Here is a 14,380-nt window from a genome sequence, read left to right on the forward strand (position 1 = left end):
TTTTTTCTGACTGCTTGGTGCTGTGGTTCTACATTCACAAAGTATAGCACCAGCCTGTGCCTTTTTGTTCCCTTTGAGCGACCTAGCTGTGTAATGGTAGGTAGCCACAACGAGAGAGGACTGCTCTGGCCCTCTCTTTAACTCCTTTCCTATAATACTTTGTATTTCCTTTCCCACTATAATTATAATTATATTTTGTGTAAACCACTCTGAAGAATTCTTTAAGGGTGGTATATCAGATATTAAACTTAAAACTTATGTGATTACAGATACAAACAGTTCATTGATCATAAATGTAGTAATCCAGCAGCAAGAACATTATAGGTCTCTTTTTATCAAGCCGCACTAGAGGTTCTGACGGAGCCCATTCAGAATGAAAGATGTCGGCATTACCACACCAGGAGCCAATAGCATGACTTGATAAGAGGCCCTATGAGTCTTGGAGAAACCTGGGTTCTTTGAAAATCATGATGCCATCATGAGTTATCCAAAGATATGAATCTATATGAGCTGGGCATGCATTATCATTTGAATGAAAATGTGTTTTCAGATTCTCATGGACAAAACTCCAAGCATGTTTTTATAGCTACGTACTAACAAATGAGATGCTTATTGACTTTGAGAATGGTCCTGTGAAAGAATAGATAAGGTTTTATGTTACTTTCCTCTCAGCACAACTAGATTAAAAGATATAAATGAGCTAGAATATTTTCCCCTTTACAAGTTTTATGTGTGTATGTATGTTCAAATTCATATAAAATTCATGCCAGTATTTGATAACATGTAACTGCAATGTCTAGTAAGAAATACTGAATTTTAACTAGACAGTATAGTCAGTTCTTATTGTATTTGTGTTACTAAGGTAATGCAGGGGGAAGCTGTTACTTTTTTTTAATAGAATTGGTCTTTTATGCCATAAAGGGCAAATCATATAGATGCAATTGTGTAACTTAATATCTGCAGTCTTAGTCTTTTTTTTTTTTTTTTTAATGATTTAGGAAAGGGAGAAAGAGGTGGAAAGAGAGAGGGAACGAGATAAAAAGGAGAAGGAGAAATCTGAATTCAGATTCAAAGAAAAGAAGGAGAAAGAAGATTCTACACCAACAAGGAAAGAAAGGTAATACTTTTCAATGCACTCATTTAAAAAGGTTTTCCGAACTAGTAAAGTCTTTGCTTTGGGGGATGAGTTTCTAAAATATAGATGTGTGGTAGCCGTGTTAGTCCACTTTTAAAGGTAATCAATAGAAATAAAACAAAATAAAACATGGTAAAGAAAATAAGATACCTTTTTTATTGGACATAACTTAATACATTTCTTGATTTAGCTTTCGAAAGTTGCCCTTCTTCGTCAGATCGGAAACCTATGGAACTTTGGAAGGCTAAGTGCTTTGAAAATATGCTTCTTTATCTCTGTCTCCAGTTGGTGCTTTCCTGTCTTACTCTTTTCAGGGTCTCCTGTCCATTTGTCATTTTTCTCTTTCTTTATATCTGCTTCAGTTTTTCTACTATATCTGTTTCTGACATTGATATTTTCTTTTCATCTTTCTTCTGTTTTTCTCTATCCAGTTTTCATTTTCTCCTTTTATTTTTTTAACTTCAGCTACCTTTGCCTTTTCATCTTTCCCCCACTTAGGCCCTACCATTCTGCTTCTCTTATTCCCCAGTCTTTCACTAACTCTTCCCTCTTGCCTCCTGCCATGCAGCATCTCCTTTGACTCTCCCTCCAACCGTGCTGCATCTTTTGTGTTTCTCTCTCCCACCCCCATTCAGGATCTCCTGTTTCTGATTCCACCTGCCATTCAGCATTTTGTGTGTATGTATCTCCCAAAATCAACTTAAAAGTGGAAGTCACCACAAATAAGTTCCAAAGAAAAGCAGTCTAGGAATTATTCATAAAAACAGGTTTATTCTTCATTTTTTTTCTGTTTAAATAGAAAAAAATGAAGAATAAACCTGCTTTTATGAATCATTTATAGACTGGTCTTCTTTGGAACTTTTGTGGTAACTTTTTTTTTTTTTTTTTGTGGAAGTTTATCTTCCTTTTTTGATTTGTATGTATCTCCCCCCACCTAGCCTTCCAAGATCTCCTATCTTTCTCTCCCCCTCACCCACCATGCAGCATTTCCTCTGTCTCCTCCCTGCCCCCACTTTTGCTTTCATCACTTTATCACCTCTTTTTCTCTCTCTCTCTAGCCATGCAGCGTCTGTTCTGTCTCTCCTCCATCTCTTTCCCTCTTCCCTGCCATGCATTCTCTCCTTTCTCTTTCTCTCTCATTGTCCCTGTGTCTTTTTCCCCCATCATCCAGTATCCCCCCCTCTCTCTCTCACACTCCCCACCATTGTCCCATTTTTTTTTCTTTCCTCTCATCCTTTACTATCCAGCATTGGCCCATTTCTCTTGCTTTTCCTTTCCCATCACCATCCTGTCTCTTTCGCCACCTTGCCCACCCAATAACATCCAGTATCAACCATCTCTCTTGCCCCTTCTCTCGCATCACTCCTCTGTCTCTCTCCCTTCCCACCATTTGTCCCTTTTTTTTTTCTTTCCTCCCATCCCTTACTATCCAGCATTGACCCATTTCTCTCGCTTTTCCTTTCCCATCACCATCCTGTTTCTCCCCCCCCCCCCCCCCCCCCAACTAACATCCAGTATCAACCATCTGTCTTTTTCTCTCTCCTGCCACGTCACGCCTTCCCTCTTCTCCACTAGGCTGCCTTCCCAGGCCCACTGCTTCCCCAACTTAGAAAAACCAGGTGCAGGGCCATAATTTTCTGTGCATTGCAGCAGGCTCTACCGGGTCTGCCTCTGAAAGAGAAAGTTATATCATAGTGGGTGGGCTGAGTAGAGCTGGCTTTGATGCACAGAAGGTTATGGTCCCGTACCTGGCTTCTAAGTTGGGGAGGCTATGGGCCCAGGAATGCAGCAAGCGAATGAACCAGAAGCTGAGCAGCAGGGAGGAAGAAGGTTGCTGTTTCTGTTTGTCTGCACAGACTTGGGAAGGCAGCAGCCTGTTAGGGAAGGAAAGATAGTGGTTGGGGTCTCCCAAAGCCTCTTATACAGAGTGCCTTGGTTGCTAGCCTTCACCGTATAGAATCTGAGCAAGCTTTAATCTCCACTTTAGGATTACCAGAGCCTATTCAGGGTATATTAGTTGTTGCAATATGTTTAAGTGGAAAAAGTTTTCCATCTGGTGTTTAACAAATTGCTGTAACCATTTTTCCTGTTTTCACGTCACCATCCAGCACTACTTATCCTATCGATATCGTTTGGAAATCCAAATGTCCTCTTATCAGAGTTCATTTCAGCATCAACTATCAGAGTTCATCTCTGTGCTTAGTTGGCTTAAAACACTCCAGTTGATGGGCTTTCAGTTTCCCAATTTCTTTGTCATCTTTTGAGTCACAAAAGGGTTTCTCTGTGTCAAATTACAATTACAGAAGCTTCCTGTTTCATGGGACTTCATTGTCCTTATGTCGCATGTGATATATACTTCATTAATTCCTTATGTATCAACAAGATTTCTACAATCTTCCCAGCAACATAGGTTGGTTGTGCCTACTCACATGAAGATACGCCTAGGCCTGGTACACCAATCCTGTTTTCAGGTGGTAGCACCTACATTATGGAGTACTTTACCACTAAATATTCTGAGAACTCCTACAGTAAATTTTAAAATAGCTTTAAATCTTACTATTTTACTCGGTCAATTCCTAGCTGCCTTGTTGGTGACTTGGACACATGCTGGTCGATATTCAGTGCGAGTTAACTGGCTGAGAACAGCTGCCGAATGGTTAACTCGTTTATCAGCGACTATCCAGTCATTTTCAGTGGCACGGAACTGGTTTATCTATGCTGAAAATGACTGGTTAGTGCTGAAGTGCAAGCTGGCTATGCCGGGGACATTTCGGGGGTGGAATCTGGTTAGCTCCCGATATTCAGAGCTAAACAGCTTGAGTTGATGTATAAATAACAATCCTATCTTTATCTGCTAACATGGCCAGTTAGCTCTGAATATCGAGTTAACCAGGCATGCGCTGACTGGCTTTAAAAAAACAAACAGATATTCAATGCCAGCGACCGTATATGGTCTGACATAGAATATCTGGGTTTAACGCTGGCGGCGGACATCAGCAGTGCTGCTCAGTACTGACTGAATATTGGGTGGGAGGGGAGAGATGGTTTTCTTCCTGTGTTACCTAAGCACTTGTTCTTAATGGTCTCACAATCTTAAGTTTTTGTACCTGAGGCCATGTAGGGTTAATTGACTGAACTGCAGTGGAACTTTGAGAGCCAGTGAGCAAGTTAAACCTCTGCCAATTTCAGTGCAAGGTCCTATAAACTTTGAAGCAACTTTCTAGTGAAGGCCACCATTGGTGAGAACCTGTTATTTTTTCATTTGGAGTCACTCTCCTTGAAACACAGATAAGTCTTTAATTTTTTGTTTTTTTGCACTAACTAAAGAAATTATTTAAATATAAGAGAATTTTTTTTTAGCTGATGAGATGTACACCCTTCATTGTCAGGCTGTTTCAGCCCATACTCCTGACCTGGTTTCTGAGGCTTTTTCCTCCCATATTTTTAGGGAGAAAAAAGTTTGTCCCTGATTGATTAGTTTGGAGTCACTAATATCCACATTCTGATTGTGTGCAGAATTGATTTAAGTCAAATTTGTTTTGTATTGAAAATTGAACCACATTTCTCAGGTTCTCAGCCCACTGTACTAACCATTAGGCTTCTCCACCACTCCATATGTCTTTTTCTTCTCTTATCTGCAGTGTTAAGAATTTTGTGTTTAGAATATTTAATATTCTCTTGTGTTGGATATGGCTAGTATTCTTAGTATAGTTTATTATCTCTTTTACAAACACCGCTATAGCACATCTTGCTTATGACAGATCGAAATCTGTTTTTTTTTTACATAATTTATGTATGGAAGACCAGTTCTGCTATAACAAATCTTCTTGGTAATAAATTAGCTTTTCTCAGACTGTTCACAACTGAATACAGTAGATGCTAGTAATGACTTTATACCCACTGTTACCATAACCTAGAACTGTTTTCTCTTTCTGGAAATGCCTACCACAGAGTAAAATTTTCAGAGTAATTAAATTTCTGTATTTAAAATGTTAACTTTTTTTTATTGCTGTTTACAAATATCACTGCATCTGTTTGTATCATGGATACTTTTCATTATTACTGCTGCCAACAACACAAGCAGCAGAGTAGTTCACAAAAAGCTTTGTCTCTATCCTGTTCTAATGTGTGTATGTGTACTTGTTTTTGCATAGAAAAAGACGACACAGTACATCACCCAGTCCCCCTCGCAGTAGCAGAAGAGCAAAATCCCCGTCACCAAAATCAGAGCGTTCAGAGAGATCAGAGAGGTCCCATAAGGAGAGTTCCCGGTCCCGATCATCTCATAAAGATTCTCCCAGGGAAATCACTAAAAAATCTAAAAGGTAAAACATCCTGATAAAAATTGAGGCTGCTGACTTCATAAATACACAGTTCATTGATTTTAAAAAAGAAAATCCCCCCCGGATTATTCAAAAGTTTTTAACTGGCCAGGATCGGTGCCTGGATGGTTATATGCACCATAACTGGCTATCTGTGAATTTTCAGCGGGACATGGCCAACCTTGACCCGTTGAAAATTCACAGTTGGCAGCTAGTGGATAGCTGGTTATTTCTTGTGATAAAACTATCCGCCTATTTTCAGCACAAGTTTGGTGGCCATCTTTGGTTATGTGAATCTATCTTTGACCAGTTCAAACTTAACCGGCTAGCGCTGAATATCAGCTTGGCCGGTTAAATTTAAACTGGCCAAAAATGAACCAGATATTCAATGCCGGTCACCATAAACGGCCCGACATCGAATATCTGGGCTCAGCTTCAACCACAGGAGTTAGCCAGGCTAATTCTCATGGTCTGAACATCGGGCCCAATATATTTTATTGATTATGGTATTCAAAGCCATGAGTGGGATAGCGCGGGGTACAAATGTAACAAAAATAAAATAAAGAGGGGCTTAAGAAGATGGAACAAGGTTGAATTGCAAGGTTCTGGACTAGAAATTTTGCCACCAGTTCAGTCGTCGTCAGATATTTGAGTAAAATATGCTGAATGTTTGCAGCATGTTTCATTCAGGGAGAAACCCAACTCTTTATAGTTTGTGTTTCAGAAACACATATGCCTGTTTTAGGACTCGATAATGGTGATGATATTTTTTTCTGCTTAATAGAATGCATTAGTTTGAGGGTGTATATCAGAAATATTTCATTCAAGCACATACAACCCTCTTTAAGCTTGTTTTCTTTTATTTGTGATACTTGACTTCCCATGTAATGAAATAATATTCTGTGTAAGTAGCTGTATATCCCAACATTCAGAAATAAAACAGAGTGCACAAGCAAAAATCTACAGCTAAGCAGCTTTACAGACATAACATCATAGTATCATCATATAGATTTATCCAAACCAGATCTTTCTGGGTATCCTAAAAGTCCTTGTTCAACTGCCTGCCGTTTCTTCCTCAAACTTACTGCATTTTAAGCCCTTTTATTAGAGAGATGCTGCACTTTTCGCAGAGGGTCTGACTTCCCCACTAGGTTACCTGCTTTTAACCTGGTCTTGCTTTATCCTGAACTACTCCTGGATGGGTTTTATATATGAGATATGCAAATGAGATCCTGTAAGTTGTTTCAAATCAGTTTCTTTATACCAAATTTCATATATGTATATTTATCACAAGTGAAAAATAGTTGTCTAGCTTAGTTTTCAGAAAGGACAGAAAAAAAGCTTTTAAACATAATCACACACTAAAAACTCTAAAATGATTTAAATGTTCATAATACGTTGAAGAGCCAAGTAAACTTTACTAAAATATATCCATTAAATCAATATGTTTTGAACATTTTAAGAACTTCTTTAGTATATTATGAACATTTTAATCATTTTAACAAGCATTTTGGCATGGTTTTTGCTTGGGATTTTGTCCTATGAGCATAACCATTTTTCATTTTTTTTTCAGTATCTGTGGAGTTTGCTAAAAATAATTTGATATGAATCTTGAGCTAAATAACACTCTTTAAGTAAATGTTTAGGCATCCCAGGTCAAATGATGTACTTCAGTGAATCCCTAAGTAAACAAAAGCCTCTATGTGGTACAAGTTAAACATGACTTCTCCGAGGACAAGCAGGCTGCTTGTTCTCACTGATGGGTGACGTCCACGGCAGCCCCTCCAATCGGAATCTTCACTAGCAAAGTCCTTTGCTAGCCCTCGCGCGCCCGCGCGGCCGTCTTCCCGCCCGAAACCGGCTCGAGCCGGCCAGTCTTCTTTCGTCCGCACTCGGTACGGTTGTGTTTTCGCCGTGTCGAGCCCCGGAAAGTCGACCTCGCGCGTCCTTTTTCTATTCGACGTGTTTTTTCTTCGGAAAATCTTAAGAATTTGTTCGGGAAGTGCTCCGGAAGCCCCCTCGGGTTTCGTTTTGCACCTTCCCGTATTTTCAGTCTTTGCCCCGGTAAGTTTTCTTTCGTCGTCGGGGTAGGCCTCTTTTCGGCCTCGGTCGAGATTTTTCTCCCTCGAAGTTTTTGGTGCTCTTTTTCGTCATTTCGGATTTTGATTTCGCCGGCGTGATTTTTCCGCCCATGACATCGAAGCCTTCCAGCGGCTTCAAGAAGTGCACCCAGTGCGCCCGGGTTATCTCGCTCACTGACAGGCACGCGTCGTGTCTTCAGTGTCTGGGGGCCGAGCACCGCCCTCAGGCCTGCAGTCTGTGTTCCCTCTTACAAAGGCGGACTCAGGTAGCGAGATTGGCCCAGTGGAACGTTTTGTTCTCGGGCTCTTCGTCGGCATCGGCACCGGGGGTATCGTGTGCATCGACGTCTTCAGCGTCCAGAGCTTCATCCTCGGCCGCCAGTGCATCGAGTGCATCGAGGCATCGGCCCTCTGCATCGGCGCCGAGACATCGGATAGCTGCATCGACGTCGGTGGTACCGGGACCTCGTCTGCTGATGTCGTCGGACGGTGGTGCATCGTCAGGAGTGCAGGTGAGGGCTGTCCATTCCCCTGCTGGTGGCGGTGAGCCTTCGGGTGGGTCTCCTCCTACCCTGAGGGCTCCTGCGGTACAGCCCCCCCGAGACCGACCCCCTTCGGCCTCGGCCCCGAGGAAGCGACGGCTGGATTCTACGTCCTCCTCGTCGGTACCGGGAAGCTCTGGTGACATGCTTCGTTCCAAAAAATCGAAGAAGCATCGTCACCGGTCCCCTTCCCGTGTCGGTACCGAGAGCTCTGGGTCGCCGAGGGAGTCGGCACCCAGCAGGCATCGGCACCGAGAGGACCGCTCACCCTCTGTTCAGGAGGTGTCGATGCGCTCCACTCTGGACAGCCCGGAACAGCCTCCTCGCCCGGAACAGGTTCTGACGTCGACGCCTGCATCGACTTCCATGCCTTTCTCCGCAGCCGCTCTGAACGAGAGCCTCCGGGCCGTTCTCCCAGAGATCCTGGGAGAGCTGTTGCGCCCTACCCCTCCGGTACCGGCGGTGCTTGCGCCACCGGTACCGTCGAGCGTGGCGCCGGCTGGCCCATCGCCCGAGGTGAGGTCTCCGGCGTCGGTACCGCGTGCGGTGCCGGCTGCCGTCGCCTCCCAGGAAGGCTCCCCGACTACATCGGCGGAGGGAGCTTCGCCGATGCGGGCGAGGGAGTCTACCTCTCGACGCCCCCATCGTGGACGTGGCTCCACGGAGTTGAGTCGGGCACGGTTGCAGACACAGGTCCGTGAACTTGTGTCTGACACCGAGGGTGAGGCCTCGTGGGAAGAGGAAGAAGACCCCAGATATTTCTCTGACGAGGAGTCTGAGGGTCTTCCTTCCGATCCTACTCCCTCTCCTGAAAGACAGCTTTCTCCTCCTGAGAGTCTGTCTTTCGCTTCCTTTGTCCGGGAGATGTCTACGGCCATCCCCTTCCCGGTGGTTGTGGAGGACGAGCCCAGGGCTGAAATGTTTGAGCTCCTGGACTATCCTTCTCCACCTAAGGAAGCGTCCACTGTTCCCTTGCACCATGTCCTAAAAAAGACATTGCTTGCGAACTGGACAAAACCATTAACTAATCCCCACATCCCCAAGAAGATCGAGTCCCAGTACCGGATCCATGGGGACCCAGAGCTGATGCGCACTCAGTTGCCTCATGATTCTGGAGTTGTGGATCTGGCCCTAAAGAAGGCTAAGAGTTCTAGGGAGCATGCTTCGGCGCCCCCGGGCAAGGACTCTAGAACCTTAGACTCCTTTGGGAGGAAGGCCTACCATTCTTCTATGCTCGTGGCCAAGATTCAGTCGTACCAGCTCTACACGAGCATACACATGCGGAACAATGTGCGGCAGTTGGCGGGCTTGGTGGATGCTCTCCCCCCTGAGCAAGCCAAGCCTTTTCAGGAGGTGGTCAGGCAGCTGAAGGCGTGCAGAAAATTCCTGGCCAGAGGGGTGTATGACACCTTTGATGTTGCGTCCAGGGCCGCTGCTCAAGGTGTGGTGATGCGCAGGCTCTCATGGCTGCGTGCCTCCGACCTGGAGAATAGAATCCAGCAGCGGATTGCGGACTCGCCTTGCCGTGCGGATAATATTTTTGGAGAGAAAGTCAAACAGGTGGTAGAGCAGCTCCACCAGCGGGACACCGCATTCGACAAGTTCTCCCGCCGGCAGCCTTCAGCTTCTACCTCTACAGGTAGACGATTTTTCGGGGGAAGGAAGACTGTTCCCTACTCTTCTGGCAAGCGTAGGTACAATCCTCCTTCTCGACAGCCTGCGGCCCAGGCTAAGCCCCAGCGCGCTCGCTCTCGTCAGCAGCGTGCGACTCAGCAAGGCCCCTCGGCTCCCCAGCAAAAGCAAGGGACGAGCTTTTGACTGGCTCCAGCAGAGCATAGCCGACATCCAAGTGTCAGTGCCGGGCGACCTGCCAGTCGGAGGGAGGTTGAAAGCTTTTCACCAAAGGTGGCCTCTCATAACCTCCGATCAGTGGGTTCTCCAAATAGTCCGGCAAGGATACACCCTCAATTTGGCCTCAAAACCTCCAAATTGTCCACCGGGAGCTCAGTCTTACAGCTTCCAGCACAAGCAGGTACTTGCAGAGGAACTCTCCGCCCTTCTCAGCGCCAATGCGGTCGAGCCCGTGCCATCCGGGCAAGAAGGGCTGGGATTCTATTCCAGGTACTTCCTTGTGGAAAAGAAAACAGGGGGGATGCATCCCATCCTAGACCTAAGGGCCCTGAACAAATATCTGGTCAAAGAAAAGTTCAGGATGCTTTCCCTGGGCACCCTACTTCCCATGATTCAGGAAAACGACTGGCTATGCTCTCTGGACTTGAAGGATGCCTACACACACATCCCGATACTGCCAGCTCACAGACAGTATCTGCGATTTCAGCTGGGCACACGTCACTTCCAGTACTGTGTGCTACCCTTTGGGCTCGCCTCTGCGCCCAGGGTGTTCACAAAGTGCTTGGCTGTGGTAGCAGCAGCACTTCGCAGGCTGGGGGTGCACGTGTTCCCATATCTCGACGATTGGCTGGTGAAGAACACGTCCGAGGCAGGAGCCCTGCAGTCCATGCAGATGACTATTCGCCTCCTGGAGCTACTGGGGTTTGTGATAAATTACCCAAAGTCCCATCTTCTCCCAGCACAGAGACTCGAATTCATAGGAGCTCTGCTGGATTCTCAGACGGCTCGCGCCTATCTCCCAGAGGCGAGAGCCAACAACTTGTTGTCCCTCGTCTCGCGGGTGCGAGCGTCCCAGCAGATCACAGCTCGGCAGATGTTGAGATTGCTGGGCCACATGGCCTCCACAGTTCATGTGACTCCCATGGCCCGCCTTCACATGAGATCTGCTCAATGGACCCTAGCTTCTCAGTGGTTTCAGGCTGCTGGGGATCTAGAAGACTTGATTCAACTGTCCACGAGTTTTCTCGAATCCCTGTATTGGTGGACGATTTGGTCCAATTTGACTCTGGGACGTCCTTTCCAAATTCCTCAGCCAAAAAAAGTGCTGACCACGGATGCGTCTCTCCTGGGATGGGGAGCTCATGTCGATGGGCTTCACACCCAAGGAAGCTGGTCCCTCCAGGAACGCGATCTACAGATCAATCTCCTGGAGTTGCGAGCGATCTGGAACGCTCTGAAGGCTTTCAGAGATCGGCTGTCCCACCAAATTATTCAAATTCAGACAGACAACCAGGTTGCCATGTACTATGTCAACAAGCAGGGGGGCACCGGATCTCGCCCCCTGTGTCAGGAAGCCGTCAGCATGTGGCTCTGGGCTCGCCGTCACGGCATGGTGCTCCAAGCCACATATCTGGCAGGCGTAAACAACAGTCTGGCCGACAGATTGAGCAGGATTATGCAACCTCACGAGTGGTCGCTCAACTCCCGAGTGGTGCGCCAGATCTTCCAAGCGTGGGGCACCCCCTTGGTGGATCTCTTTGCATCTCGAGCAAACCACAAAGTCCCTCAGTTCTGTTCCAGGCTTCAGGCCCATGGCAGACTGGCATCGGATGCCTTCCTCCTGGATTGGGGGGAGGGCCTGCTGTATGCTTATCCTCCCATTCCTCTGGTGGGGAAGACTTTGTTGAAACTCAAGCAAGACCGAGGCACCATGATTCTGATTGCTCCTTTTTGGCCGCGTCAGATCTGGTTCCCTCTTCTTCTGGAGTTATCCTCCGAAGAACCGTGGAGATTGGAGTGTTTTCCGACCCTCATCACGCAGGACGAAGGGGCGCTTCTGCATCCCAGCCTCCGGTCCCTGGCTCTCACGGCCTGGATGTTGAGAGCGTAGACTTTGCCTCTTTGGGTCTGTCAGAGGGTGTCTCCCGTATCTTGCTTGCTTCCAGGAAAGATTCCACTAAGAGGAGTTACTTCTTTCTATGGAGGAGGTTTGCCGTCTGGTGTGACAGCAAGGCCCTAGATCCTCGCTCTTGTCCTACACAGACCCTGCTTGAATACCTTCTGCACTTGTCTGAGTCTGGTCTCAAGACCAACTCTGTAAGAGTTCACCTTAGTGCAATCAGTGCATACCATTACCATGTGGAAGGTAAGCCGATCTCAGGACAGCCTTTAGTTGTTCGCTTCATGAGAGGTTTGCTTTTGTCAAAGCCCCCTGTCAAGCCTCCTACAGTGTCATGGGATCTCAATGTCGTTCTCACCCAGCTGATGAAACCTCCTTTTGAGCCACTGAACTCCTGCCATCTGAAGTACTTGACCTGGAAGGTCATTTTCTTGGTGGCAGTTACTTCAGCTCGTAGAGTCAGTGAGCTCCAGGCCCTGGTAGCCCAGGCCCCTTACACCAAATTTCATCATAACAGAGTAGTCCTCCGCACTCACCCTAAGTTCCTGCCAAAGGTCGTGTCGGAGTTCCATCTGAACCAGTCAATTGTCTTGCCAACATTCTTTCCCCGTCCTCATTCCTGCCCTGCTGAACGTCAGCTGCACACATTGGACTGCAAGAGAGCATTGGCCTTCTACCTGGAGCGGACACAGCCCAACAGACAGTCCGCCCAATTGTTTGTTTCTTTTGATCCCAATAGGAGGGGAGTGGCTGTGGGGAAACGCACCATATCCAATTGGCTAGCAGATTGCATTTCCTTCACTTACGCCCAGGCGGGGCTGGCTCTTGAGGGTCATGTCACGGCTCATAATGTTAGAGCCATGGCTGCGTCGGTAGCCCACTTGAAGTCAGCCTCCATTGAAGAAATTTGCAAAGCTGCGACGTGGTCATCTGTCCACACATTCACATCTCTTTACTGCCTGCAGCAGGATACCCGACGCGACAGTCGGTTCGGGCAGTCAGTTCTTCAGAACCTGTTTGGGCTTTAGGATCCAACTCCACCCCCCGAGGGCCCTGTTTGTTCTGTTCCAGGCTACACTCTCAGTTAGTTGGTAAATTTTTTAGGTCAATCTCAGTTATGTCCTCGCCGTTGCGAGGCCCAATTGACCGTGGTTGTTGTTTTGAGTGAGCCTGGGGGCTAGGGATACCCCATCAGTGAGAACAAGCAGCCTGCTTGTCCTCGGAGAAAGCGAATGCTACATACCTGTAGAAGGTATTCTCCGAGGACAGCAGGCTGATTGTTCTCACAAACCCGCCCGCCTCCCCTTTGGAGTTGTGTCTTCCCTTCTCTTGTCTTGCTACATATGAGACTGGCCGGCTCGAGCCGGTTTCGGGCGGGAAGACGGCCGCGCATGCGCGGTGTGCGCGAGGGCTAGCTGCAGTTTCATCACTGACTATGGGGCATTAACTTCTAGGATTTTTTGATATCTAGTTGAATCCATTCTTCCACTGGCACAGTATCCATCATATGTATGCAATATCCTTCCACGCAATCCCAGAGCAGAAGAGAACCACCTCAGAAAGGTCCTAGCGGGACCTAAAGATTTATTTAATAAATCTTTAGAGACGGGAGAGGTCCGCGGGACTGGGGAAGAGCGGGTTTGGTCCCTCTTCACAAAAGTGGAGGCAGGGAAGAAGTGGGAAACTACAGACCGGTAAGTCTTACGTTGGTGGTAGGAAAAATAATGGAGTCGTTGCTGAAAGAAAGGATAGTTAACTTTCTAGAAGCCGACGGGTTACAGGACCCGAGGCAACATGGCTTTACCAAAGGAAAATCCTGCCAAACGAATCTGTTCAGAAGGAATGGATCCTCAGAAACTTAGCGGAGATTGGGTGGCAGCACCGATGGTTGGGAGGCGGGGCTAGTGCTGGGCAGACCAAAGAACTGGATGAAGGGCATGTGCTAGATGTAATCTACTTGGATTTCAGCAAAGCCTTTGATATGGTCCCCCACAGAAGACTCGTGAAAAAGCTGAAAGGGTTGAAATTAGGACCAAAAGTGGTGAACTGGATAGGAAACTAATTGACCGACAGGTGGCAGAGGGTGGTGGTAAATGGAATCCGCTCGGAGGAAAAGAAGGTGAGCAGTGGAGTTACTCAGGGGTCGGTGCTGGGGCCTATTCTGTTTAATATATTTGTGGGAGATATTGCTGAAGGGTTGGAAGGAAAGGTGTGCCTTTTTGCAGATGACACGAAAATAGCCAATAGAGTGGATACCCTGGAGGGAGTAGAAATGATGAGAAGGGATCTCTGAACCTTAGAAGAATGGTTGAGGGTCTGGCAGTTAAAATTTAATTCACTAAGTATTCTGAGCTTCAACTATAGTCTTGGTTTCCCAATCAGTGAATTTATCCAAAGTTATCAGAAACCATAAAAATAGAAATAAAAAAAAGAAATAATTTTTTTTTTTTTTACATTTAAAAAACTCAAACAAAAAATCTTATAGTTTAAATAATGTGCTCAGTTTTTTTGGTGTAATACAACAAGACCCAAAGACTCGAGATACGTAC

At 46.4% G+C, this 14,380-nt stretch overlaps 1 protein-coding gene across 4 annotated transcripts in view; it reads left to right on the forward strand.

The window, feature by feature from the left end:
• The window catches only part of U2SURP (U2 snRNP associated SURP domain containing), a 178,660-nt gene that overhangs the window by 156,759 nt on the left and 7,521 nt on the right, over window positions 1-14,380 (forward strand). For all 4 annotated transcript variants that reach the window (XM_030216897.1, XM_030216898.1, XM_030216899.1 and 1 more), the window contains 2 exons: window positions 999-1,117; window positions 5,290-5,460. In XM_030216897.1, coding sequence (XP_030072757.1) covers window positions 999-1,117; window positions 5,290-5,460 — 290 coding nt within the window. The remainder of the gene's footprint in view (window positions 1-998; window positions 1,118-5,289; window positions 5,461-14,380) is intronic.

Source organism: Microcaecilia unicolor, chromosome 10 (assembly GCF_901765095.1).
Source record: "Microcaecilia unicolor chromosome 10, aMicUni1.1, whole genome shotgun sequence".
Taxonomy (NCBI): Eukaryota; Metazoa; Chordata; class Amphibia; order Gymnophiona; family Siphonopidae; genus Microcaecilia; species Microcaecilia unicolor.